The sequence below is a fragment of the Struthio camelus genome, chromosome 1 (assembly GCF_040807025.1).
Source record: "Struthio camelus isolate bStrCam1 chromosome 1, bStrCam1.hap1, whole genome shotgun sequence".
NCBI lineage: Eukaryota > Metazoa > Chordata > Aves > Struthioniformes > Struthionidae > Struthio > Struthio camelus.
The window spans coordinates 4,546,818-4,573,657 of NC_090942.1; the positions used below are offsets into that span (position 1 = coordinate 4,546,818).

The 26,840-nt window shown below is 43.7% G+C and overlaps 1 protein-coding gene across 6 annotated transcripts; it reads right to left on the minus strand.

Moving 5' to 3' along the window:
* Positions 1-1,483: 1,483 nt before the first annotated feature.
* LOC104147618 (interleukin-2 receptor subunit alpha) lies at positions 1,484-25,801 on the minus strand. 6 transcript variants are annotated; one of them, XM_068957370.1, is made up of 10 exons: positions 25,566-25,798; positions 24,018-25,200; positions 21,676-23,032; positions 9,627-9,812; positions 9,289-9,411; positions 8,721-8,957; positions 6,991-7,032; positions 6,023-6,070; positions 4,999-5,062; positions 1,484-3,948 (listed from the first exon to the last, which is right to left on the minus strand). In XM_068957370.1, the coding sequence occupies exons 3-9, from the start codon at positions 21,734-21,736 to the stop codon at positions 5,019-5,021; spliced, it is 741 nt and encodes a 246-aa protein (XP_068813471.1). In that variant the 5' UTR covers positions 21,737-23,032; positions 24,018-25,200; positions 25,566-25,798; the 3' UTR covers positions 1,484-3,948; positions 4,999-5,018. The 6 variants fall into 6 exon arrangements, with proteins under 6 accessions (XP_068813471.1, XP_068813408.1, XP_009678675.2 ...); XM_068957307.1 differs by lacking the exon at positions 24,018-25,200 and having other exon boundaries at positions 25,566-25,801; XM_009680380.2 differs by lacking the exon at positions 24,018-25,200 and having other exon boundaries at positions 21,676-22,327; positions 25,566-25,787.
* Between the last annotated feature and the right edge of the window lie 1,039 nt (positions 25,802-26,840).

Here is a 26,840-nt window from a genome sequence, read left to right on the forward strand (position 1 = left end):
GCATAAAACCCATAAAAATTAGAGGAGAGGTAAGCCTTTAGTTTTAAGCAGAGTGAGCTGGAAAACAGGGCTACTTGTGCACAGGAAATTTTGTCATTTCAAAATGTGGTTTCGCTCTGAATCAGAACAAAACCCCAAAAGTTTCCAAATTCCCCTTGAAATGGAAATTCTGAGAATTTTGGTTTGGAAATGCTGAAGCAGGACGTTTCTGATATGCAGCTCCTGCCCCAGGCCCGCCAAGTTCTTGTCAGCGTGCAGCGCTGCCGCCATCGGCTTCCCTGAGCCGGTGGGAGGCTTCTTGGGGACATCTGTGACGCCGTCTCCCCGGGAGCCGCTCCGAGGACCGCAGAGCCCTGAGCATTGCTGCAGGTGGAGACCCAGTTTCGTTTCTTGCAATAGGCTGCTCCGTCATCCCTCCTCCCGGAGTGACTTACCCACAGTTGGGAGCACAGCTCTGGAGCCTGGCCATCGAAAGGGTCGTATTTTGTGTGTGTATGAATGCGCAGCTTGAAAAGCAAAATCTGGTTAGGGAACGTCTTCCCCGACTTCCTTCTACAGAAAGACTAGTGGAGAAAATAATTGGAGAACTATTAAAAATAGGATGGTGGAAATGACTGTGGCTGCTCGCGCTTCCTGGAGCCCTTAAGTCTTTGCTCACAGGCCTTCATATTCCCCAGGTGAGCAGACCTTAGCCCCGCCAGGCCCTGTGATTCCTATAGAAAAAGGGGGAAAAAAAATCTAGAAAATGGGTAGATAGCTGAAATGTTAAGACTGTGACCGTTAAGCAGAGCTGTACTGGCCCCTTGCACTCTTTTCTCAGCCTTATATCTACACTGTAAGTTGTCTAAGACAGAGGCCATTTTTGGCCATTGAACAGTACCTGTGCATGAGGTCCCCATCTACAACTGTTTCTCATTTGTCGCTGCAACCAAAAATAGGTTTTAATTTAAATTTAAGGAATTGTTTCTTCTTACAGTGGTAGGAAATAGCTTTATCTGCTGTCTTCAGTGATGCATTTGCAGAGGTGAGTCATAGACTGTGCAAAACTTGATGATCTCCGGGGCTGGGATTTGGCTTGCTGCTTAGGACATCTTACAGAAGGCATCTACATATGGGAGCTAATACTGCAGGATGGACGAAAGTGTGCTACGTCACTTGACTTCCAGCTATCAGTGCAGAGGACAGGCCTCTTTCAGGAGCTCTGTTGGCCTTGGACTGTAACATCTATTGTTTCCTATTATGTACATTGGAGACATTGTTGCCAGAGTTCCTCTTGCCCAAATATTTTTAGTTTCCTCCGGTACTTCGAAGGTTAATTGTGATTTTTGAATGTGTGATGTGAGCTTTAGCACAGGCCTCTAAAATAGACCTTCCTGCAACACATTCTTGAGTTTTTCATCCCTTTCATTAAAATGAGAGGGTAATGGAGAATAAATCTTCCATTTTCTGAAGTATGGATCAATAACAAGAAGGACAAGCTGTCTTCCAAACACCCAGAACTATTTATTATGATAGTTTCTTAGTCATTCCATACCGAGAAAATCAAAGTTTGCAAAATAAAGACACCGAACACTACACCTTATGTAAAACCAGGGAGCGCGGCCAAGGAGGCAGCACAGCAGTGACCGTGGAGTGACCACGACCTCTCCCAAAGTGGGGTTTTGCTCCTAGACAGGGTCCTAGTGATTTCAATGCACTCTCTGTGCAACATGTTGAAAGATCAGCCCTCACATACAGTCCTTTCCCCAAAGGGCCAACAAGCCCTGCTGAGAGGTAAAGCACAGCTTAACTGAGAGTTACAGCTTCCTAATAGAGTGTGTCTACAGCTCCTGGGCTGCTGGTATCCTGGGTTCAAACTCTCTATGTAGACTTTAATAGCTTGGAAAATTAAACCCCATAATAGCTCCCCACAATACCTCTTGCAAGCCCACCATGGCTTGCAAGTCCCTTTACCAGCAGCATATCTTCCTTAATAGAAGGAATTCCAAGAAACAAAGGCAAAATGTGGAGAGAGAGCTCGTGAGCCAACCCAGCTAGGGAAAGGAGGATACAACACTGAAGCAGTGGGAGACATACAACTCTGCCTTGGTTATCTGGATAACTCTGGATAAAAATGTGCATGCTATAAGCAGGTGAAGTATTTGCCTTCTCTAGTGAAATGCCCCGAGCAGGACAAGCCATGTCGGGCTAACCACAGTGCTTAATGGAGGTACGTTAGCAATAAGTAACACACATCGAACAGTCAAAGCAGAAGAGCTTAGTGCCGCTGCGTATAGGTTTCAGAGCAGCTGACAGGTGTGAAAACTTATCTATTCCATAAATACAGAAGACAACCATAAATACAGATTGTCTTCTGTTCCTATACAAAATAACAGCGTATAATAGACCATTACACATCCATCGCTATAAAGATATGTATTACAAATTAGTCCTATTCCAAGAGGAATAAAGAAGCCATGGAACGTATAAATATCGAGGCTATGGAGTAAGAATAACTCAACAGGAATACAAACCAGTAAAAACTAATGGTACACACACACACACTCTATCACAAAATAGAAAACTATACTAACAACTCATGCCGCCTGAGTTATAAGGAAAGGATTCATCCCATCTGGCTTTAGATATATGCCATGTAAGCATCTTATAGCTAATTTGGTCAATCTGGGAACCATTTAGAGTCGGAGGAGAGGGAGAGAAATAGGTACCTTTAGACCATGAGTCACTGGGCCTACATATATATACACACACATATATATATACACACACACATATGTACATATGTACATATTTATATATGCACATATATATATATGCACATATATATATGTACACACACACACATATATGTACATATATATATAAAAATATACGTACATATAAACACAGAGATAAATATATACGTATACATATATATATATATATATATATAGGGTGAGATGAACTGCTCTCTGAAGGGACTTATTTCTTCCCATTGTCTGCCTCTGATTAGATGTCTGCATTTTGTCAGATGATCCCATCCTACCTGCTGGACCCGGCTAGAGATGCAGGTACCTACTCAAAGTTCATAACTTCCAGGAATATAGGTACATATCAAATATTGTGCGTATTGAAGTCATGCTTAACTCTGTTCTTAAACACCCTTGTGCTACGCTCTTCGGTGCTCTGCAGCTCTGAAAGGAGCTTTCAAACTGATCAGCTGTCACAGCCTTCCTTATGCTAGATGCAGTAACTCTGCTGTGGAAGGGGATAGTTCAAAATATTTTGGGGGGGGGGGGGGGGCGGGGTGAAGACTGATGTGTCTGTATACTGAACCATGAGGGAGCCTATAAAGATTTTCAGCTTATGTGCAGATGGTAAATGGGCTTAATCTCCTTTTCCAAGAGAAACAGCATGAAGAGGAGAAAAGTGTGGCTGGATTTGACCTGTAGAGATAGAGAAGGGATGAAGGAAACCAGTATCCAGCTTCTCTTGCCGTGGGGAAGGTGGCGCATGGGCTAAGACTTGTAGCGATGGTGACAGTGTCTAAGGAGGGTGGGCTTGCATGTGCCTGGGAGAGTGGTGCATATGTACGCCTGGTAGCTTCGGAGAGGTTGCAGTTATATTAGCAACACATCTGCTATAAGACAGGAGGCACATAAGTGTTTCTGGGAAGCTGGGGTCTTTCCTTGTCTGTCAATGACTGTGTGCACACCCTCTACTCATACTCTGTAGGTGGAAAGTTATTCTTCCCCCATTAGCGTGAGGCTGGAATATTTTCTGCCTCCTTCACATATTCGATTTGAGCCTCTGGGCTTCCTCCTTGTTTGCTGCTGCTGGTCTTGGAGCTGCTGGTTCAATCTGGTTTCTCTTGATACTTGATTCACTGGTGATCCCCGCCTTACCTGTGGCAAGGCATTGATTTCACAAGCTTAGATCTCAACGCAGAAATTCACTGAAAGGTCTTTACTGCAGAAAAGAAAAGACAGATTTTCTATGAGTTTTTCTGCATTTACTGTGAGAGAACTCACAGCGCTTTCCGCAGAAGACGTCACTTAGGGTCTGTTACATTAAGGCTGAAAGGGACCTCTGGAATCAGCTGTTTCGTCACTTGTTCCACCTGAGGGTCAGTGAAATATTGATCATCCCTGACAACTTTTGGTTTGTCATATTCTCAGAAATTCCACAACGGCCCAGGCAATCTGCACCATGACTGACCATCACTAAAATGTGTTTCAAAGTGGCATCTACGCTTTCTACCACTTTACCCTATTGAGAAGTGGCAAAACGCCTTGCTGTTGTGGTTCCACAAAGTCCTTCCCTCCTCCTTTTTTGACGAAAATCCCCATTTAGTGGAGAAGCAGAGCCTATTGGTAATTAGTAAGAGAACTTGAAGAGAAATGGATGAGGATTAGCAAAGAGAGAGGAGGAAAGAACAACAACGACGCCGTGAGAAATAGGGACATCTCGAATTAAGTAGGTTGTGAAGTCTGTGAACAGGAACGGTCGTGGAGCATCTCAGTGTAGTAGCAGAAAAGAGTCCAGACTAAAATAAGTCCGAAGCAGAAAGCAGTCATGACATGACTGAGAAATCCGGAGGATGAAGGAAGAACAATTATGTGGTTGTGGTGGCAGATGCTCCACCAGACTTCCCACAGATTAGCCAGAAAGAAAAAGATTGGTTGTGTAACCTATCTGAAACCAACATATTTGCATAATTAACCTTAACTTCCTCACTGGATTCATTTTCCACCCATTATTTGAACTGCCTTTCTCAGTTCCACAATGGCAGGGACAAAGCATTTTTACGGGTGCTTTTCAATTTCAAAAGCTCCAATTCCTCCTTTTCTTATGCCAGCATTTGGTAGCTGAATCAAACAAGCCAAAATCTAGGAATATTCATTTAATATCAAAGAAGGTAGTAAGAAATCCAGGCAGTGCAATACTGAAATGCCTGATCCAGTTGCTAGCTTGGGATTTTGTTTAAATTTAACATTTTCCTGGTTCCTTCCCGCTTACCGTATTCTCTGTTTGGTGAGTCACACAAAGATGGCAGGAATGATAAGCAGAACAGAAAAGATAGCTGTTAAAACACAAAATCAGCACAGTTAGCATCTGGCATTATCTGTAACGCTCCATAGGAATTACGGCAGTTACCCCAACTGGGAAAAACAGAGGTGAGGACAGGGGAAAGAGTGCACCTTGCCCCTACACCAAGAGGTAATCGCTCTTCCATAATGCCCCATTGCTGTGCTCCTTGGGGCAACCAGGACATAGCCAGAAAAGATCAGGGCTCTGGGCAATTAGAGAGCAAGCACGGCCAAATGGTCAGGAGCAGCATCTGGCAGATCTTGCAATACTCCTGCCCCTCCTTTATTTCGCTCCGTTATTCCTGCATATTATAATGTGCGCTACAAATGTCACCTGGCTCCAGCTGGAATCAAGAGCCCTTGTACGAAATCTTGAACATACGCAGAGCAAGAGACAATTTCTATTTTAGCCGCTAAAGGTTGAATTGAAGATGGGGAAGGGGGAGAAGAAAATCATCTCAGATTGATCTAAATGCATCAGTTTATCTGTGAGGAAATATTTTATTTGCTCATCCTCTTCAACTCGTTTGAAAAGGTGAAAGAAACACATCACTTACTTAAATTTTTACATTTCACCCTTTTTTTCCAGTTGATATTATTCACTGAACTCGCAGAAAATTTCAGAGAGAGAATTTGAGAAGCACTCCAGTTAAAAAAAAAAAAAAAAAACTACATTTTTGATCTATTGATCAACCTTCTGAAACAAAGACTCTTACATCCCTTTTGTGCCTTCGAAAAATCTCTTTATAAAAAGCTTAAGCGTTTAAATAGTCTCTGTTTACACTTTCTCCACTGACTTTTCACCCACTATGTCAACATAGATGTGTCTTGCAGTATATTTATTAGCTTTTATAACAGAGCTGGATCTCTTCAGTAGCACGGCACACTGAAGGACAAAGTAACTGATCTGAGGGAGGGGGTGAAGCCTGAGTCCAATTAACAAAGTGGTATACCTGTCACGGGTAGTATCATAGATGAGGAAAAGGATGGATGAATTGTACCTACAAAGAGAGAGAAATTCATGATTTTGTATCGATTTACTCCTTCTGGCAGAAGAGCTTGCTCATTTTAGAATCAAAGCAGGGATGAGGGTAGAGCCAGGCTGGGTCTGAGAGGTCTCTCTCTGCACGGCAGTCTTAGTGACGGCCACGTTTGTCTCTTGGCCATCAATAGACATTTCCAGCCTGGATACAAACGTATCTGCTGATCTGAAATCTGCTAATGGTGGACATCAAGTGAACTATATCTTCCAGGGAATGGGATTGAGCTAGGATCTTTATTATGCATGAGACTGGGGAGGGAAGAATGATTTTCAAGGGCCAGGCTAGGGTTTGGAAATACGGCTTCAAACTGATCTCTTTCCCCAGAAATGCAAACTAAAACTTTCACAGTGCAAGAAATTCACTGAATTTCTCCCTCAACCTGAAAAGGAAGCTCTGCGCTTGAGCCAATATAAAATATCGGCAGGTCTTAACAAAAGGTCCCATAGGAATGGTGTCTTGATAAATCCTTTTGTGCTGGATGCTCACGGCGGGACTGAGAAATGGGAGAATCCGTTCCTTATCTAAATGCTTATCTTTATCCTCATTAAAGACCTCACATTGTAATGAAGGTGAAGGCAACACTTTGATGGAATAAACTCTTGATGCGCTAATTACAAAGAACGAGTTTGCTCAGGTTTGAGTGTGTTTTTGCAGGAGACTGGAATTATTCTTCTTCAGAATTCAAAGTCAAAAATGGCTTATTTCATCATCCATTCTCGTTTGTTTTTCATAATTTTAATTTTAAAATGTCAGCTATTTATAATCTCTTACTGCTTAGTAGGTCGCATCCTGATAGTACTTACTGGCATTAGCAATGGCAAGAAATGACTGTCCTGAAGGAGGAAGAAAGACCAAACAACAAATTGTGATTTCCGTACCTGAAACACTCTGAACCGGAAACCACAGAGAAACAGATGGATCTACAAAGAAGGGGATAAATTATCAGGTTAATGCTGATTTAATGTGCTCTGTGAGAAAGGTGATTCATTTCTACAGTCAGAACGGCAACTAGAGGCAAAGACGGCCAAGTGGTACCTGCAGGCAAACGGGCCTGCTCAAACTACCGCCGCTCCACCACAGCGTTGTCTGGTATGAGTCATAACGACTGGCATTCGTTTCACCTAGAATGTGGCCTCCAAGATGGTCCTCCGGGCTCTGTTATAATCACTGGGGAGAAACAGGCCCTTATAAGGTGCAATTCTGCTCATCCTAAACCAGACCTCTAAAACAGGGCTGCTAACACAGCACCTTTCACACCTGTTTTTCTCTGTTGATTATCCAGGCAGTCTGGCTCAGGTGCAGGCATCTGTGCAATAGATGTCTACAGTGTTGCAAGATGAATTCCCCCTCAAAGTCCTAAGTCCTGCTGACACAGTTTTTTCACTCTCATTTGGTAGGATATAGTCACTTAAATAGCTTCCATTGATGTGGGCCCTCAGGCTTGGCTTCCACCTGCATGAGATGGGGTACACAGCCCTCCTCTACCTCACAGGAAGTTGGGGGAGTAATGAAAGGCTGAGAAGTGTAGAGGTGAGGGACGGTTGGGTCCTACCAGCTGCAATAGCTCTGCCTGCAACCCAGAGGACTTCGATGCTATCATAGATGCTCGGGAAAGAGACTCTATGCTCTCTCCACTTGGCTTTCAGTGATCCGTATTGACCTGGTGCAACGTAGAGTTAGGGGAGACGCCATCAGAGAAGGCAGGTAATTTTACCGGAAGAGAGGCCAGGGAGCTCTTTCTTTTTGTCACTAACACACCTAAGGGCATGAAAGCAAGAGAAAGGTTCTGCAGCCTCATCTGAGAGTGCTATTGGCTCCCTGAGCAGTGAAACTCAAGCTGCTTGAGCACAAAGGTGTCTAGTTTCGACAATCACACGGAAATGTAAGCACCTCTGTCAGCGTGTAGGCTCAGGTTCACGTGACCACACTTCCCCCCACCATTTCCTGCACCTGATGTTTCCTGTTAGGGGGCTCCTGCCTTCGGCGACTTCTCAGAAGCTCCAGATGTAGGGCTATAGGAAGGCATAAGTGAATCTGAACCGAGGTGCTTAAGGACACTGCTGAACCTGGGACCCTATGCACTATAGTGCAATGGTGATGGGCATTTTTGGTGTCTCTTTGTCCAAAACAGCATCCCGGACTGTTAAATTAAGAACCAAGGCACGTCACTCATAGCTAGGTTTAGCTGTAGGCTAGCCTGACTCTGAATCCTGCAAACCTGAGCAATCATGAAGGATGCTTAGATACACCTTTCCAAGCACCTCACTGTGAAGTGAGAGTGGATGTCAGGAGTGAGGATGGAAGAGAAAGGCTTATTCTGCTATTTTCTTCCCAATATAAGACATTGTGGCCCCACCTGCTCCCAGATTCATGCTTGCTTTTGCAATATTGCAGTTAGTATGAAAGGACACCCAAGACCAAGTAGGACGCAGCGTATGTCCTCCCCAGAGAGATCATCTTTATCCATGTCCCAGTTCTGTGGTTGCTGATCTGGCCATCCTGTACCCCAGCCAGGCTGTTCCCTGGGACCAATGTGCTGAGTTGGAGGGGTCTGTCCCCCGCATGAACAGGCAGTGACGCCGACGTGATGCCAAAGCAATCATCTTACCTGACTCAATAATCGGTGATGACCACCCCTCCTTATGGCTGCTGTCGTTGGTACACTGCATGTCAAGGGGGGTCCAGATGATTTTGCCGTTTACCTTCTTGCACGTGCAGGTGCCTGAGGTAGGAGGTCGCTTGTCATAACCCTTCTGACACTTGAAATGTAGTACTTGTCCCACGCTATACGTTTTCTTCAGTCTTAAAGAGGCATGTGGAACACTCTTGGGCGTACCACAATAAGCTGTGAAATCAGAAGGCAGCACGCAGTTAGGCAGATAGCTTTAACTCACTGTTTGCATTTTTGAAACAACAAGTTTTGTATTAGTGCAACGTATAGACAAGCAAGGAATACCAAACTTTCCTAATTCTTTGTGAGGATATAAAGCAGTCATTTGCTTACACCAGATCACTTGTTCAACCAAACAGATATTATAGCAATATTTTCTTTCTTTATGACTACAAAAACAAAACTGGAAAGGTGTGATTTCCCAAAATGCTCAGCATCATTCTTATGCTGCATCCATGGAAATCAGCAGGATAAGCGTAACAATAATAAATGGGCTCCAGCTTACCTGTCCGGTCAAACTCTGGAACGTTTTCTCGTTTCTCGGGTGCATGGCTCTGTGTTTTGTTTTCTGGCTTCTGCCTGAATTCTAACTCCTTGGTGGAAGCCATTGACAACAAAATGTTCTTGTCTGTGAGAGAAGTTTTATTTGCTGAATTACAGCAGAACAAACAGCAAAGCAAAGTCAGAGCACCCAAACTTTTACAGGATAGAACTGCCATGAGTTTTATTACGCAGAGGTAAACACAAAAGTTCATTTGTTATGGCAATGTCCAGATGCATCTTATAATGACTGCATTGGAAAAACACTACTACAAGTGCAGAAAAAGTACAATAATTACTTACCAATGCATTCAAATTCCCCGTAGCGCCAATCAGCAAACTTCTCTGTATTCTCACAGTGAATTCCCAAGTACTGCCCACTTCTTCTCTCATAGCCATCGTCGCATTTGTAATAGAGCTTGCTCCCCAACGGATACGTTTCAGCAACAACATCAGCAAATTCAATTCTCTGAAGAGGTGGGCATTTTTCTGCAAACAAAAAGCCTATGAATCAGGACAGCCTGTGCATCCACCTTATTCGCCGAGGACTTCTCACGTTTTTCTGTCTCATCAGTACCAGTTCATACCCAGAGGTCAGTTAAGTGTCTGAGACCTAAGTCTGCTCCCAACCACAGCTTTGCGATCATAGCAGTCTCATAAATGGTGATGAAGTTATAGACGCAGAAGAAAGAGATTTGAAGAGATTCACTTAAGCTGCCTAAGGGAGTTTAAATTCAGGCCTGGAGGAAAATCATCTGGGAGAAATGCAATTCAACCTGTCAGCCACAGCGAGTTCTGCTTTAAAGAGTTTATATCTGAGAGCTTCATAACATTGAAGTTGGATGAGTCATGATTCCATCTTGCAAGCTTCTCCAAAAAGAGCTCTCAAAGTGCATAGCTTCTAGAGCTAGCTGTTGGGCTAGTGTCAGACTCAAGGTGAGACATGACAGCACTCCTGTAGAAGAAAGAGGCCTTGTGGTGTATCTGTAAGGCATCCAAGTGCAGTGCAAATGCATAGCCATGAGGCAACAACACCATGTGCTCTGAACACCTGGGTCTGTCTGCAACTCTGCCTGGTTGAGATGGAGGAAAATTTGGGGTCAGTCAAGCTAACATGCAGTACAAATCCAGCTGCTTCCTCCTCTTCCTCCTAATAGAGGGTGCTCACACCCTCAGAGGGGTCAATCTGGATGTCACATGAAGGTAGCAGAGCTTTGCTTCTCTGATTCTCTCTAAGCCAAGGAGATGCTTTGAGTGCTTGGTGAAACTATTGGTTATTTTAAGCCTACATTTTTTTATTTTAATTTTAGAGCAAACTCTCCCTCCAAAGCCTTCTTAACATCAGAGTTAGCGCTTCCCATCATTGATTTTGTGAGTATAAGTTTGTGCAAGAGGAAAAGAAAATACTGGGAAAAAGTCCAAGCCTTGGGAGTTTCTGCACTGAATGAAGTGGGATCTGCATTTGTCTATAGCTGTTTAGTTAAGAGGGGATAATTCCACTCGCTCTTGTTTCTTCTAGAGGAGAAAGGATGCTGCAGCATGGAGATGCGGCAGCAGCTGGGCACGGTGGTTGGAGGCACCAAGGTGTATTTGCCTGCTCCTGCCCCGGCTGTCTTGAGGTGGTTGTTGAGCCCTCTCTTTCTGCACCCAGCAGCTGGGCAACATGCAACACTACCAACATTTTCTTAATGAAGCTATACAATATCATATTGTAAAGACTCTGCATCAGAGTGTACAGCCCTGATTCTATGGAGTGAAACATAGTAAGGAAAACTAGGTCATTAAAAGTTGCACTCTTCCGTAAGCAAACACTGACAAGATGAGTCGATTCGCAGTTCAGTCTCAGCACGCCAAAGAGGAGCTTACTGTGAAACAAGTTTGCAAACCTAAATATAACTTGTCCCAAAACAAGGTCGTTAAGCGTTGTGCCATCAGCAAATCACATCTAAATATACTTCTTAATCAGTTGGAATGAATTAAGTTAGCTGATTTCAGTGCACTCGAAGAGCCAGCAGAAGCTAAGCTGGAGACACAGAAGTTGATGAAAGCACTATTTAATGATTATGTAAGGCCTAAAGGCTGAGGAATTCAAAGAGAAAACATTCTGGTTGCATCAGGACTGACATTCAGGAGCTTTGGGTGCATGATCCATGGCCCTTAATGCTTATGCATCATAGTCACAGCTATTATGAATAACATTTCTTAGTGCTTGTGTCTTCACATTTTCTGTAACCATAATTAATGCAGCCTTGGCAACCATCAGGAATGACTGTGAAAGGCCCTTGAATTCCTGAGAGCTGTTCATCTTGTGGCATCTGCCCTTGACTCCCAAGCTGCCTTCTCTCTGAAACAAAGCCATGCCTTGCTGCCAGCAACGCAATCAGTGATTTCCAGACGCAGTGCAGCAATGCCCTTTTCTTTCAGAGCCACCCATCATTTTCTTGCTTTGATATTTTCTGCCCTTTTTCCTTTTTATTATCTTGCCACTTAGTAAAAGCCATAGAGTTCAAAGAGGGCACCAACGAAAAGTATTGTGAGCTGCTCAACAGTTAAGCTGCTTAAGGACCATTTCGATCCCCTTGTATCTTTGTGTTATCAAAGGATTCGCCTCTTAAACTATATCAGACTGTGGCTTTGACAGAAGCTACTGTACCCGAAATAGTTAACCACATGGTTTACCACAGACTGTCAGGGTGATTAAAATTAAAGAGTTATCAGATTAGCAGCAGGCTGTGAGCACGTACTCTCACTTTCCCTAAGCTAAAGCTAAAAAAAAAGCTAAAGCTATGTTTCCCTCAAGACTTCAAAAGCTTCTTTGAAGCAGACTGCAGATCTGAATCTCAGCAAGAGGCATTCAAACCTATAACTCTTTACTCTCTTCTTAAGAAAACCCACAGCATTTAGCCTACTCATCATAAAGGGCAACTGTTGTTTTAATCAATGATCAAATGAAGTTAGGGTTCTTCTGAACTTACACATGTCAGATAAGGAATGCAGAGAAACAATGTACATGGGTGATTGTGAACAATACCAGACTTCCACACCAGTCAAACTAGTATTCTGCCTTGATTCACGCTGCAGGCGGATCTCGTGCAAAACTCCTGGATCTAGCTTTCCACATCACTCAAAGTCTTGTCTTCTCACAAGTAAACCACAGCAATAGCTTCTTCTTTGGCCTTCACAATCACATTCCTGACCGATCCGGGAACCATCTGGAAAGATGAATTTCCTAGGCTTTATCATGACCATCATGTCCTTCTGTTTGCTTCCCTGTTTTAGCTTCTACCGCTTCACTGCTGCATCAAACGTTTTGTTCTCATTTTCAAGGACTTTCTCAACTTATCGACTCTCATATCTTCTCAAAACACTGGCTTCTCTTCGGATGCTCGACTTCATCACCCACACATTTGGTATTGGAGTCGTCAGCTTTTGGGCTTACTGGCATGGTGCCCCTCACACTAAGAGGAGCCTTGAATGAATATTGGCATTTCAAGATATCCAGTGTCATTATGCCTCTTAACTGTCTTTAAGTAGCTTATATATATTCAAAGGTGTCTCTCTTAAAGTGGTCTTTTACCCACCTTTCAAGAATGAGTAGGTGCCCAACATGCTGATCCACACTACTTGTCATAAGACTTTCTTGTCTTATGTTTGGATCCTATGTTTCTGTAGGGCCCCCCAGCCCTACTGAGGCTTTGTTTGCCTCCTTGTTTTCCTTCCCCACATCCTTTAATTCTCCATCCCCATGACAAGGTGCTGTATATCCTTCTCTTTCGATCCTGACGTCCCCTGTCCTCCCTCTGCCTCATTCACAAGCTTCATCAGCCCCCGTTTCCCATTCTTATGCCCTTCCCACCAAAAGTGCCCTGGGAATCCATTCCTGTTTCCTTGCAAGTACTACCTTGTTGTGCTGAAATGGGCTAAGCAGAGAGGTTGGTGCAATTACATTCAAGTGGTTTAGCATTACTACCAGCTGGTTGCAGAACTGCTAGCATCTGTAGCTTTTCTAACAAAGACTCCCGGGATTCTTCCTTTTGATATTCTCATTTCTCCCTTTATCAGTGGATTTCGGTCCCTAGAGCATTCCCAGAACTTTCGGAATTGTTTTTCAAATATTATCATATAGTGGATGGAGACATACCCTTGAAATTAGGAGGAGACTTGTAAACTCAGACAATCAACATCTGTGAAACATATAACATAAAAGTGTCACAGAATCACAGAATCACAGAACAGCCGAGGTTGGAAGGGACCTCTGGAGATCATCTAGTCCAACCTCCCTGCTCACGCAGGGTCCTCTAGAGCACATTGCACAGGATCATGTCCAGACGGGTTTTGAATATCTCCAGGGAAGGAGACTCCACCGCCTCTCTGGGCAACCTCTTCCAGTGCTCTGTCACCCTCACAGGAGAGAAGTTTTTCCTCAGGTTCAGACGGAACTTCCTCTGTTGCAGTTTCTGCCCGTTGCCTCTTGTCCTGTCGCTGGGCACCACGGAGAAGAGGCTGGCCTCGTCCTCTTGACACCCCCCCTTCAGATACTTGTACATGTTGATGAGATCGCCTCTCAGTCTTCTCTTCTGCAGGCTGAACAGGCCCAGCTCTCGCAACCTTTCTTCAGAGGAGAGGTGCTCCAGTCCCCTCACCACCTTTGTGGCCCTCCGCTGGACTCTCTCCAGGAGTGCCATGTCTCTCTTGGACTGGGGAGCCCAGAAGTGGACACAGGACTCCAGGTGAGGCCTCCCCAGGGCTGAGGAGAGGGGCAGGATCACCTCCCTCGCCCTGCTGGCAACACTCTGCCTCATGCACCCCAGGATACCATTGGCCTTCTTGGCCACAAGGGCACATTGCTGCCTCATGCTTAACTTGTTGTCCACCAGCACTCCCAGGTCCTTCTCTGCAGAGCTGCTTTCCAGCCTGTACTGGTGCCTGGAGTTGTTCCTCCCTAGGTGCAGGACCCTGCACTTGCCTTTGTTGAACTTCAGGAGGTTCCTCTCCACCCACCTCTCCAGCCTGTCCAAGTCCCTCCGAATGGCAGCACAGTCTTCTGGTGTGTCGGCCACTCCTCTCAGTTTTGTATCAACAGTAGTTATTGCATCTTTTGCTGTGCTCCCAAAATTAAGTCTGATTGATAGGCTTTCAGAGACCTGCAAGCTGCTACTTTTTGTCTGAGCCACCAGAGAAGTGGGTTTACTGCTTAAGCATAGGTGTCTGACGCCATTTCAGATGTCTTAGGGCACCTAGGACATCCACATAAGCTGTCAGATAACGGTGTAGGAGTTAGGGAAGGCCAGTGCCAGATACGCCTACCTTTGGGCGCACGAGTCATGCCCTGCCTTGTGCGAGTTCATTCCCAGGTATTACATAAAGTTTAACTGCCTTTGGTGGCTGATGCATGGTAGAAAGTTAAATGGCGATTCAGTCATCTTCAGTTCTGTGATATACTTCTGTAATCTTTAACCTGATATTCAGTCTACCAGCTATTTTATGAGGGTAATATCTAGGGGATTTTTATGTTTCTAAGAAAGACCACCTCATCAGGCGTTGCTCCCTCATCCTCCATCAGAACTGGGAAATGAAAGTGTGTGCACAATAAAAAGGAAAATGTGTTTATATTTTACCAAGCTTCTAGAATTGAAATTCTAGTTTGTGCTGCGCTCCCTTCTAATTCCTGTACAGCCACACTTGTTCATAGATTTGACGGTCAGAAGCTTTAGATCACTTGCTACATGATTTCATGAGTAAAACAGACCACTGAATTTTACTCAGCTACTTTTGTATGGAGTTCAATAATTTCTATTTAACCGAAGCATATCTGCCTATGGGTTATTTCGTTTATTAATAATGTCTGGAAGTTTGGGGAATCACATAAGAGGATCATAACAGTATCTATGCAACCTTTTTCTTGAAATAATGATTATACAATATAAAAGGACTCTTACCCTCCTTTAAGCAATCACCTCTAGGGAGTGGGTCATGCCATCCTCGGAGAGGTGGCAAAGACAGCAGGAAAGCCCTGCTCTCTGGACATGCCTGTCTCCCTGCAGTCATGGTAGGCGGAACTTAGACAACATGGTAAGACTGTGTTTCTAACCAAATTTAGGGAAAATGAAGCTCACTGAGCTACAGAAATGAAGAGCTTTTCAACAAAATGCAAAATGGCCACTAAAAATCCCACAATACTTATGACAAAGGTCTTTGTTTCAATGCCCTGACCAATTCTGAAAACCAGAAAATTACTTGCTGCATCTCTGTTTTATCCCGCTGAATCCCCTTGAACTTGCCACCACTTTCTGTCCCCACAGGCTGGGCACAAGGCTTTTGGCTGTCCTCAGCACCTGATGTCATTGCATAAGCTCAGAGGAAAGGAAACCACTAGCTAAATCACCATCAGTTCTTTCAATCCTCAGGTTTCTCCCTAAGGTTTCCCATTCAAATACATCACTAAGCCGATATGAAACTTTGGTCGTAGTAGATGTACTGGCAGTATTAGGATTTTTGAAGATCACCTGTGTGTTTCTCTTTAGTCTCTGAGCTGGAAGACTAGTTTTAGATAAGGTATCAGGACACCTTTCGTCCAGAAGAAGTAAATGGGGAAATTTCTAACAGGTATTTTTAGTATTAGGTAAAAACAGGCAATGAGTCATGCCATGGTAGCCCAAACTCAGAATTTCCTCTGTCTGGTGACTTTGTGTCACCGGCTTTGACACTGTTCTGATGTAAAGTTAAAACTCTAAGGTGCAAAAATAGGACAATTTTTCCTAAATACAAAGCTGGTATGAAAGGATCAGTAGGAAACTGGTAGTTCTGAAGAACTGGTTAGAAGCAGTGGAAGAAATAAGCAGTTCACACACCTGCCTAGTTCAGAAATGAAGATAACCATTCCCCAGAGATACCAAGAAACCAAACCGTCTCAAAATGAAGAGATTTCCTCCGATGTACCTGAAAAGCTAATTGCACCCTGGGGGTTCATATGCTGTCGGAAACTATGTGCTCTCCAAATAGATCATGTATCTTGAAGACAAAACTGATATGCATGAGGAGAAGGAATCGATACCAGCAACTGGACTGAAATGGTAACACACTTATTCTAACTTCAAAACTTTTTCCAAAAGGGTATGTTAACAAGCTATCTGTATCTCTGCCTGCTTCTTTCCTGTCCCATCCTGCTTCCTAGACTTGTCTTGATTAATGCCATTTGTTGTCTATGTGGATTTGTAAGCCTAAAATAGACCTGAGCTGTGAAGCTAAGGTGCAGATCAGAAGTTTATGATAATTTGCCTGTGAGATTTTGGTTATTCTGTAGGCCACACATAGACTATTTTGCAAAGCCATCTTAGCAGTAATGGGTTTGCAATTTAACTGATACAGTGCAAATGAAATCACCAGGCACAGGAATTCATGCCAACAGCAACAGAGAAGGGATCAGCTCTAAGAGGCAGGAGATGGGTTTTAATATTCCTAGTGGTGGAGAAGAGGCATGCCCTATTCTAAAGACTAGTCTTAGCAGATCGATGATCGGCAGATCAATGTTTAGTGAATTTGCTGGTACTAGAAATTGTCTCTATTGCAAAGACAGTATAAAACAATCTGGAATACGAACTGGGAGGAGCCCTCTGCTAGCTCTTTGTAGGATCATAGAAAATTAGGGTTGGAAGAGATGCACCTCTCTTATCTCTTGGCTCAGTCATGCTGACCAGCTGTTTGTAATTGACCTTTGCTGTGGAATCTAATGCAAAAGGAAGTGAAATATGTTTTCCTTCTAAATGTTTATATAAACAGCAAGGCTGGGGTTGGTTTGAGAGTGGACTAAGCTTTCTTGCTCTAAGGGATAATTCCCAAGCATAAGTCTAGCCCTAGGAACCAGTCTTTTTTGCTTCCCCTGTAAAGAGTGGAGCTGAACAGACCTCTCTAGAGGACAGTGGACACCAAACTTACGTTCTCCGAAGCGCAGCCTATAGGCACTTCCCTCTTTAGTGGCTACAGTGGCAGCCGTGGGAGAATAGCCCTATATGCCCACATTGGGAATCAGTGCAGTTTAGCTAATGCACTGATTTAATTTTAAGCTCACTTTGCTGTGAGTTCACAGCCTAGCAGCCCTAAGAGGCTGCATCTTCTGCTGACCCTACTGTTTCTTGACTGAGCATCTGTCTTCCCTCCTCCTAAATGCAACCATCCTCCTTCATCACCAGCTCACCCCCATTTTAAGGCTTAGGCTAAAGGAGTGCCAACCAGCTGAGATTCGTCTGGCCAATAGCAGTCCTCTACAGGCAGACTAGTTGTTTAAATTCTCTGTGTAGTTACTAGAAAGGGACTTCTAAGACACGACTCATCTCATCCTAAAGGGGCTATCTGCAATCTGGTAGATGATCTGCGCCCTAAAAATGCTGCCTTCTCTCCACTGGCTCCGAAGGGCATCTGACTTGACAGTGTAGGCGGCTGAAGTTAAACAAGATGAGTCTTGCGCCTATCCTGGATAGGGAAACCAGGCTGGGGACTTGGACTGCACATGTGGAATTGAAAGAGCAAATGTTAGGAAAGAGGGAGAGTGTTTCATGAGAGAGGGAAAGGGATGAAAACTAGCCCGGGCATAGTGTAGAGAAGGTATAAAGCAGAGGATGGGGAACATTGTTTTTCTTACTCTGTTTTTTTTGAGTGTTTATCACTTTCTTGGTTCTGTGGTAAAGCCACCGAGCTTGAACTCCTTTAAGGCAACCACTGCACATAATACGGCAGCAGAATACACAGTTTCTGGCTTTGAAAATATCATATTTGAAGAGCCTTGTTTTGGTGTGTGACATTTGAGTTTTGAATAGGGCTAACTATATTTTGCTTACATCTGTGATTTCAGTAACACTTGCCTCTTCAGTATTTCCATTGAAAGGGAAAGGCACATTATTATGAAAGAAAATCAGCTTTTTAAGCAGCAGCAGAGACATTCAAATCTTTTTCTTTGATTTGAAGTTTCTCAGCCTCATCTTTTGTCGGGTAGGAAGAGCAGTAGAGAATATCCTTCCTGAGAAGAATTGAACTGGTTGAAAACCATGCATTCCAGCCTTGGATAACAGTGAAAAAAGGCTTGGTGTTACTCTTGATTTCAAATGGTCTAAGCAAGCAAGCAAGCAAGCAAGCAAGCAAGCAAACAAGAAACCCCAGTGTCTTCAGCTTTAGGATTTATCCCATTTGACTTAGCATGAGGCTGATCACCGAGCTCTTTGTGAGAGCTCTCAAGAATGGGATGGAAATTGTTCCTAAGTGTTGATGATGTTTCTGCACGTAGCATGCTACCAAACAAATGGAGATGTATATTCTTTATCTTGGAGGCTCACACCTTACAAATGGAGAACATAAAGAAAAGGCAGCAAAGATGACAGAGCGCTGCTAACGTGGTGGGGCTGAGGAACAGGGGGACGAGCAAAGAGGGTCATGGAAGGACTTTGGAAGTTTGAGTTCTGGAGAAGCACTGGAGGGAGATGGAGAGGAAAACATTCAAAAGCTGGGATTTGAAGACATAATTAGGGTAAAAGGAGAGGCAAAGGTTTCAGAAGGATATCAGGGAAGAAAGCAGGGAGGCCAAAAGTGCAACATTATGAAAGCAGTAGTGACCAAAGTCAAAGATAGTGGCTTTCCAGGAGTGGCTAAAGAGTGAATTTTTTTAACAAGATACAAGGAAAGGACATAACACACTTTAGTGAGCGCCTGGGCAGGAACGTGAAGACAAGACTGGAAGACAGCCTTTGCAATTGCTGGTGGTACTAGGGGAAAAGCAATAATGAAATTAGGAGAGAAAACTAGACAACGGACTATCCTCGGTGCCTGATGAGATTTCTCCATCTCAAGGTGAAAGCAGATATGGCAGGGTCTCTGTCCATAACTTCTCCCTGCTTTTTCTCAGCAGGATCACACTTTTGGTAATTTTTTTAGTTGTATCTGTGTGTTGGGCACTTTGCTGCTGAAGCCACTATAGCTCGAGCATTTATAAAGATATTTGCTCTCTGGTTGACCTTACAAGAAGCATATGTATGTGTTTCCCAACTTGAATACGTTCTGACTTGCATTTCAAATCCATGGGAGCGAGCTCTAATACGCAAGAATAATGGGAAAGAAATCGTTCTCATTTAAATGATCTGGTGCCCACCTGTGTGAATGAAATTCAACTGAGTGAAATTCTTTCCTTTGTGAGTTTTAATCCTTTCTGGGTTTGAGCTGCAAATCTATTCAGTGTATTCCTCTAAGATGAACAGTAAGATTGTATATGCCCCTCACGTAGTATATGTGAATCCTGGTCCATGCCTGAAACTTCTAGGCATCGCTACTGTGCAGAGAATAAATGAGATGATAACCTGGTGCCACTCAGGATAAAATCGGAGTTTCTCTTGTCCTCTCTAGCACTAGTGGTGCAGTTTAATTTTTACTAAATGAATGATCACCCTGTGCCTTAGTTTCCTCAGATGCACAGTAGAAGACTTTGCCCTCAGTCGAAAAACAAAGGCTTTTTATTTTCTTCCTCCACTCCTGATATTTATTCCTCAGAGTGTGTTTTACTCAGAAACCATCTCCCAAACAACCTCTATGGCAGGCTCTATTTACAAAACTGACCTTCCAGTACTGGGAAGAGTTGAAAAGGCTAAGGAAAAATAACATGAATAGCATTGTACCTATTGGGATTACAGAGAGGTGTAGCTAATTTTTGACCAGAGTTTGACCTGGCGTCTCTCCTTTCAACAAGGAGAGGACTCCTCCGTGTCTTTTCGGCGTCCTTTCTAGGGAACACAAACAACATGTCTTGCAGAAACAACACTTTAGGCACCTCTAAAATAATAAATTGTAAATTGGTTTTGGTGGTATTTGTATCTCAGTCTATTATTTGCAGAGAGAAATCAAATATATGTATTTTAATATTAACAATTAAGTAATTTTAATTAACATCAAGTAATATTGAATTTAACATTTAGTTAAGTTTAAAGTTTGGTTTAATTAATATTAAATAATATTAATGTTACTTTTAAATACTGGAAGAGACATTCAAAATAAATACAGGAAGCTGAGCAAAGAAGAACTTGGTGGTACAATGAAGAATGCAACGGTATGCATTTATTCATTCATCAGAGAATTAAATCACATCAAACAGCATGGCATGCAACTGCTTAACACCTCTCAATTTTTCCAAAAAACAGAAAGATTTCTGATAAACGAGACTTGCCAGCAAGAATTCTCACAACGTGTCCCAGGCACAGTAATACAGAGAGCATGATATAGGGGACCTGACTCATCCCAGAACTGCTCCTATTTACATATCGCTGGCTGAACATCTCACAGCGATGCTCTCACATGCAGCGCTTAAAAACTTGCCGTGGGCGCTAGGACTTCATTTGGCCGTGAAAATGCCAAGTGAATGAAAAGATACACTGTTCATGGGCAAAATTCTTTAATGAGAATAAAATCATCTGCAGGGGTCAAATAGTTGCCAAGGTATTTCCTGGGTAATAGTACAGTTGTTTGGTTATAGGCAATCCAATCTTCTCGGGAGATACCTTGACCTTCGTAAAATCAGCACCCCTGCTAAAGATAATCAATTAGCAGTAACGGTATCAGTGTATTTAGGCTACAGCTGCTCATACCTCCGAATCCGGACATCACCAGCAGATACACAAGGAAATATTGCATTTATGGAGCATAGACAATATAAGATTTTTGCTGCCAAACAAAGCAGAATTTTTCCTCTGTAATTTCAAATACACTTACATATCACCATATCATTTCTTAACACACACTTGTCATAATAAGTAATCCAAATATAAACAGTATTACAATTTATCACAGTATAAATCTACACTGAATGCTGAATGAATTAGCTACTTCCTTTAACAGTTTATAGGTAATGTTGGTTGGAAGTGTGTCTGAAAGAATATTTGGTATCTCTAGTACCTGTATCATACTTGGGTGATATCTTTTAGCTATTAGCATTGGCATCAATTTACGTACAGAGGTACTGACATTTCAATGTCTATTTTTACATTTTCTAAAGTTACATGCAAAATGGAAAAACAAATTCAAAGAGCTACCTAAGGTGCACAAGGCTGCTTTGATCTGCCCACTGTTCCAGTGATGGGTTGCAGGATACATACATTACTCAGACAAAAAAAAAATTCATGTACTGCTCTGGATTGTCTCCAGTTGATGGTTTGTGGGCACAAAACCCATTTCTCTCATTTCCTTAGAATAATAAATTCCTTAAGCTCTTAACATCTTTCCTTACCTGAAAGGAGTCAGCATGTTGTGAACCTCCTCCAGGAGCCACCACAAAAAAGCAAATCGTATTTTCCCTCCCCAAAAGGCAGAAATAGTCTTTTACCTGTTCCGTTCACCCTGACGGATCCAAACACGAGCCACATCAAAAGGCACTTGAGCTCCATGGAACTTGTTCACATCTTTTCTCCGCAGCGCTGAGGATGATGAAGTTTCTCAGAAGCGAAGGGGTCGTGCCAGGCGAGCCGGCAAGGCTTCTACCGCATGGTTAGCCCTGTGGGGAAGATCTCCCTGTGTGCGTGGCAGGGACCGTGCTCGCTGGTCAGCAAAGCATTGCTTCACTGGCTGGCTCGGCTAGCGCAAATAAAAGCTGCTCTCTGTTCAGGTATTAGTAGCTTTTATCCAGGAAATCATACTTAATGCTGTGTCGCATAGCGTGCCGTCGTATATAGGAAGTGGTTTGACACATCAGTTACCAACTCTGGAGCTGTTCCAGCTGTGCCCTTGTGGCCAAGAAGGCCAATGGTATCCTGGGGTGCATGAGGCAGAGTGTTGCCAGCAGGGCGAGGGAGGTGATCCTGCCCCTCTCCTCAGCCCTGGGGAGGCCTCACCTGGAGTCCTGTGTCCAGTTCTGGGCTCCCCAGTGCAAGAGAGACATGGCACTCCTGGAGAGAGTCCAGCGGAGGGCTACCAAGATGATTAGAGGGCTGGAGCACCTCTCCTCTGAAGAAAGGCTGCGAGAGCTTGGCCTGTTCAGCCTGGAGAAGAGAAGACTGAGAGGCGATCTCATCAACGTGTACAAGTATCTGAAGGGGGGGTGTCAAGAGGACGGGGCCAGCCTCTTCTCCGTGGTGTCCAGCAACAGGACAAGAGGCAACGGGCAGAAACTGAACCACAGGAAGTTCCATCTGAACCTGAGAAAAAACTTCTCTCCTGTGAGGGTGACAGAGCACTGGAAGAGGTTGCCCAGAGAGGCGGTGGAGTCTCCTTCCCTGGAGGTATTCAAAACCCGTCTGGACGTGATCCTGTGCAATGTGCTCTAGAGGACCCTGCGTGAGCAGGGAGGTTGGACTAGATGATCTCCAGAGGTCCCTTCCAACCTCAACCGTTCTGTGATTCTGTGATTCTGTGATTCCACTACAACTGTGGTCAGTAGAAGGGGGTAAAATTTTAACAGGTTTGTGCAAGTCGCTCGACTCCAAATCTGTGGCTGAACAGGAGTTTGATGGGGACCTTAACTGTAGGGTAGCTGTCTGGTGAATGACACTGGACCTCAGGCACCATCAATGTGCCCCACCTCCCAGGTGGGCACAGGACGGATTACTTGGGTTTTTCGGAGATTTCTACCTACTGATGATTCGCTTGGACTTCTCGGAGATCTTTATCTGCTGATCAGAGACACACGCTCCATTTGTTTTTTGATGTATACTGTTTCTGCGAGTGACAAATGCACTTCTGAAAGACTGCAAGTTTGAAGAAAAAATATATTAGATTGAGGCTGGCAGGTTTGGAAAGGGCCTCTCTTATTCCTAAGTTGTCTGGATGTGTCATGCTTCAGCGAAACTGGTACTTCCAAATGTCCGTGGAAAAAGGAGGTATGATTCCCCCTTCACCAAGAGACTAAAAATGACCGAGAAAGTATTGCGCTTTATGTAGTTTTGCTACAGTCATTTCCACATAAATTATTATCCTTTAATATCTAGAGAATTAGTTGGGGTAGACTACATAAAAACAGATTAAAACTATCTATCTATGCTATTTTCTAATGATGTGCTTAGACAATCCATAAAATATACTACTTATTACTGCAACATTATGATTACATGCCATACATTTACTTCCCCTATATAAATCCTTAACAAATGAAATCTTCATATCAAGTATGACTAAGAAATATAACTGATGCATTTCAAATACAGCTACAGCTGTATTCATCAGTAGTAGCTACAAACACAGAAGATGCTGTTAGTGTCCACTGTTGCTTACAGTCAGAGACTCTCCTGTCTTCACACCCACACAGTTGATACTCCTGTGAACAGCAGCTGCCACGAGGGAGCTCTTTTGAGCGAGACACAAAATAGACCTTTTTCACAGGTGAACGAAAGTGCCATACTCATGGGAGTTTGCACAAAGGTGCGTCTTCTCCCCTGGCATGTGGAAAGGTGCAAACACCTTAGGCAGTGCTAACGAGAGCATGGGACAGAGACAGGCGATGCTACGGTCCCTGCTGTCTGTTCATGCTCCACGGACATTTACTACCACTGCATTAGTACCAAGGACATTTTTACCCCATCATTTTCCATATTTAGTAGGATCATAGGAGATGTAGGCTCCTACCAGAGCCCACAAAAGCACTTGGAGAGATTAGCCCTTAAGATATCTGTCTGAAAGACCTAAGCCCCATGGTTTTCACCTGCAAAGTTTCTGAGATGCCCGCAGATACTCAACTGCATATGCAGAACTGCGACCGCCTTGGCCAGGAAAATGTATTTACATAAAGAGAAAGCAGAGACTGGTTTCTCATGATTTGTTCTTCCTCTATTAAATGCGTGGTGTGTTCATCGCACGTGCGGGGGTTTACACCAGTGTCTACTTCTGTTTATCGCTTGGACAAACTATTGAATCCTGCGGCTATTTGCATGGTGGAGGCAGAGACGGGGGAACTTTTCCGTAGTCCTTCTTCAGCTCCGTCTGCCTTCCCTAGCTCTCTGAAGTCCTGCAGACCAATTAATGGTTGCAAACTCTAAGCAGAGGGCAGCAGATTGGACTGCAGACACAGATTTGGAACGAGCCGTATTTTCCTTACTGCTTTGCTGTGTCAGGGTCAGCAGCCCCGTTGTGCAGAGAGGTCGATTTTGGCGGGTGAGCGGAGACACGCTCCCTCTTTCATGCAGCCATTCGCTTTCAAGCAGGAAAACTCAGTGCAGAGGGATAATAGCCACGAGCATCTTACTAAAAGCGGCGAATGTTTACCCTGCTAAGAGCATGCAATGTTCTCTCGCTGGTTATGTTGGAAGGAACGGTGACCCCAGGTGGCTAGTCGCTACAAGCACAGTTTGCATAAGGACGACTCGTAACTCTGGCGTTCGGCCTTTCCAAAGGTCAGAAAAGCAGTTACCGCTTGTGAGAGCGATTAGTTAGTTTACGTGGTGAAACAGGTCAGCTTGCAGAACGATTCCAGGAAAGAAAAAAAAGAAAATTAAAAAAAAAAAGAGTACTTCTGGGTGCTGCAAGCAAAAAAAATATTCACCTGACCCAAAGCAGAGCTAGGTAGAGAAAGGGGAAGGATGAGAACAGAGGGACCAGGCTAGGGGGAAAGTTATCCAAACACAGAAAGAGCAGAGGAAAAACACAGTTAGCATTATGATTTAGCTGATTAGCTAAAAGCTGATTTAGCTTATTATCAAAAGAAGTGTGTGGCAATAAAGGAGGGGAGGTGCTGTGAAAACTAGAAAGTGACGGAAAACTAGAAAGTGGTAGAGGGGAATATGAATATCTGAGTGTCTAACAAGGTGCAAGGTGGCGAAAAAGGTGCTGATGTCCCTGTTGCTTGTTGACTTTTCTTCCAATAATCATTCTTTGAAGAACTGGAGTTTTGCTGTGCCGAGCAGTATTTTCTTTCAGCAGAAGACTAGGAGCAAAGACTAGACTGTCACATGGTCCGGATCACCACAGACAAGCGAGAAAGGCAAACTAAGATTTTGAAGATTATTTTTATTTTTAAACAATGCCACAAGACCAAGCAAAATACAGAAAAGGAATTGCCAGAGAATAAAACAGCAACTCGGCTAGTCTTACATAGGCGCACATCAACAAGGGCCTTTCAAAAGCCCGCGGATGCTTTTGCAAATGTTATTGCACACTGACTCCTGCAGTCTAGAGCTCTCAGGAATGAAGGCTGTAAGCTCATTCCTCAGTGCATCTGATGCAGTTTTATCTGGTGGAAAAAAGCAGAATCATACAGAAGCTGGGGAGAAAACAGAAATTCATACAGACCTGTATCCACGTCTTCCAAGAGATGTTTGATGCGTGATGTTGCAAGCGAAAACAAGCCAGCTGATAGAAAGCACAGCCGTATGATCACACTGTACCCCTGACCTGTTTAAAGCAGTAGAAAATATCCATATAACTCACTAAAATAAGCAGGCTTTGTGCTGTCTTTCCTTATTTCATTTCTCTGCTGTGAATTACTCTTACACGAGCCCTCTATTCAAGGGAATGCCACTTCATGAAGACCTTGGGGGGGGGCTCCAATAGCTAACTGAATGCTGTTAATGAGTACCTTGCTTATATGGCCTTGAAATTTCAGTAATGGTAGTTATTAACTCACATTATTTATTGTTTGACTTGGAAGGAAATGTATGGGGAACTCTGCTGTAGGCAGGTCATGTGGTGCTATTCTGTGCTGAACAGCTGAAATTCAGATAGCTGGGGTTTGCACTTAAATAGACTGTTCTCGGCTTCTTTTACAGAGTACTCAGGCTACTGTGGTTAGTATTGTCAAGAACAGTCATTAAAGGTGCCATGATAGCATTGAGTGGCCATGGCTCCATTCCCTTTCTTGGGGGTGGCCCTATAGTGAAGCCTAAATCAGCTCCAATTTCTTCTTTCTTTCAGCTACTCTTATTTTCTGGCCTACTCTTTTCCAGTCTTCTCTTTTTCATTAGTAGCTGTTGCCCCTTCTTGGAGGTTGCTCGGCCTTTGCAGCAGCATCATGCTTCTTCCCCTTTATGTGTCCTTGCTGGTTCTGCCTTGCCATAGCTTTTACACAGATATATGTTTCTCCTCCACCACCGTCCTGAGGGATGAACATTTTCTCTCCCCGGTCTGGAGGATGCTCAGTGCAGACAGAATTTTTAGAGAACATATAAAGCAATCTAAAAAATATCTTCTGGGAGCTGTTTCAAAATTGTGGAACTCGGCTAGACACGGGGAGATGTTCACAAGGACGACAAAAGGTGTATCTGGGACATAAGGCCCTTCTCCTTTTCCACAACAGAGCCTCTAGCTCTGCTCCAAAGCAGAGGTCCACGAAAACCCTGGTTCTGCCATGTGCTAGAAATCAGAATTTTTTCCCCGACCTGGTTATTTACAGTGGCCAAACTGTTTCAGCTGTTGCTTTTCCCCCATAAAAATGAGACAGAGCAGACACGTAGCACATACCTTAAATGGAGCATACTTGACAAGGTCAATAAGGATTCAGCTTAAACTCAGGAGGGGTTGTATGGTCAAAGAGCTGCCAAAGTTCCCCATTGAGTCAATGGAGACAGT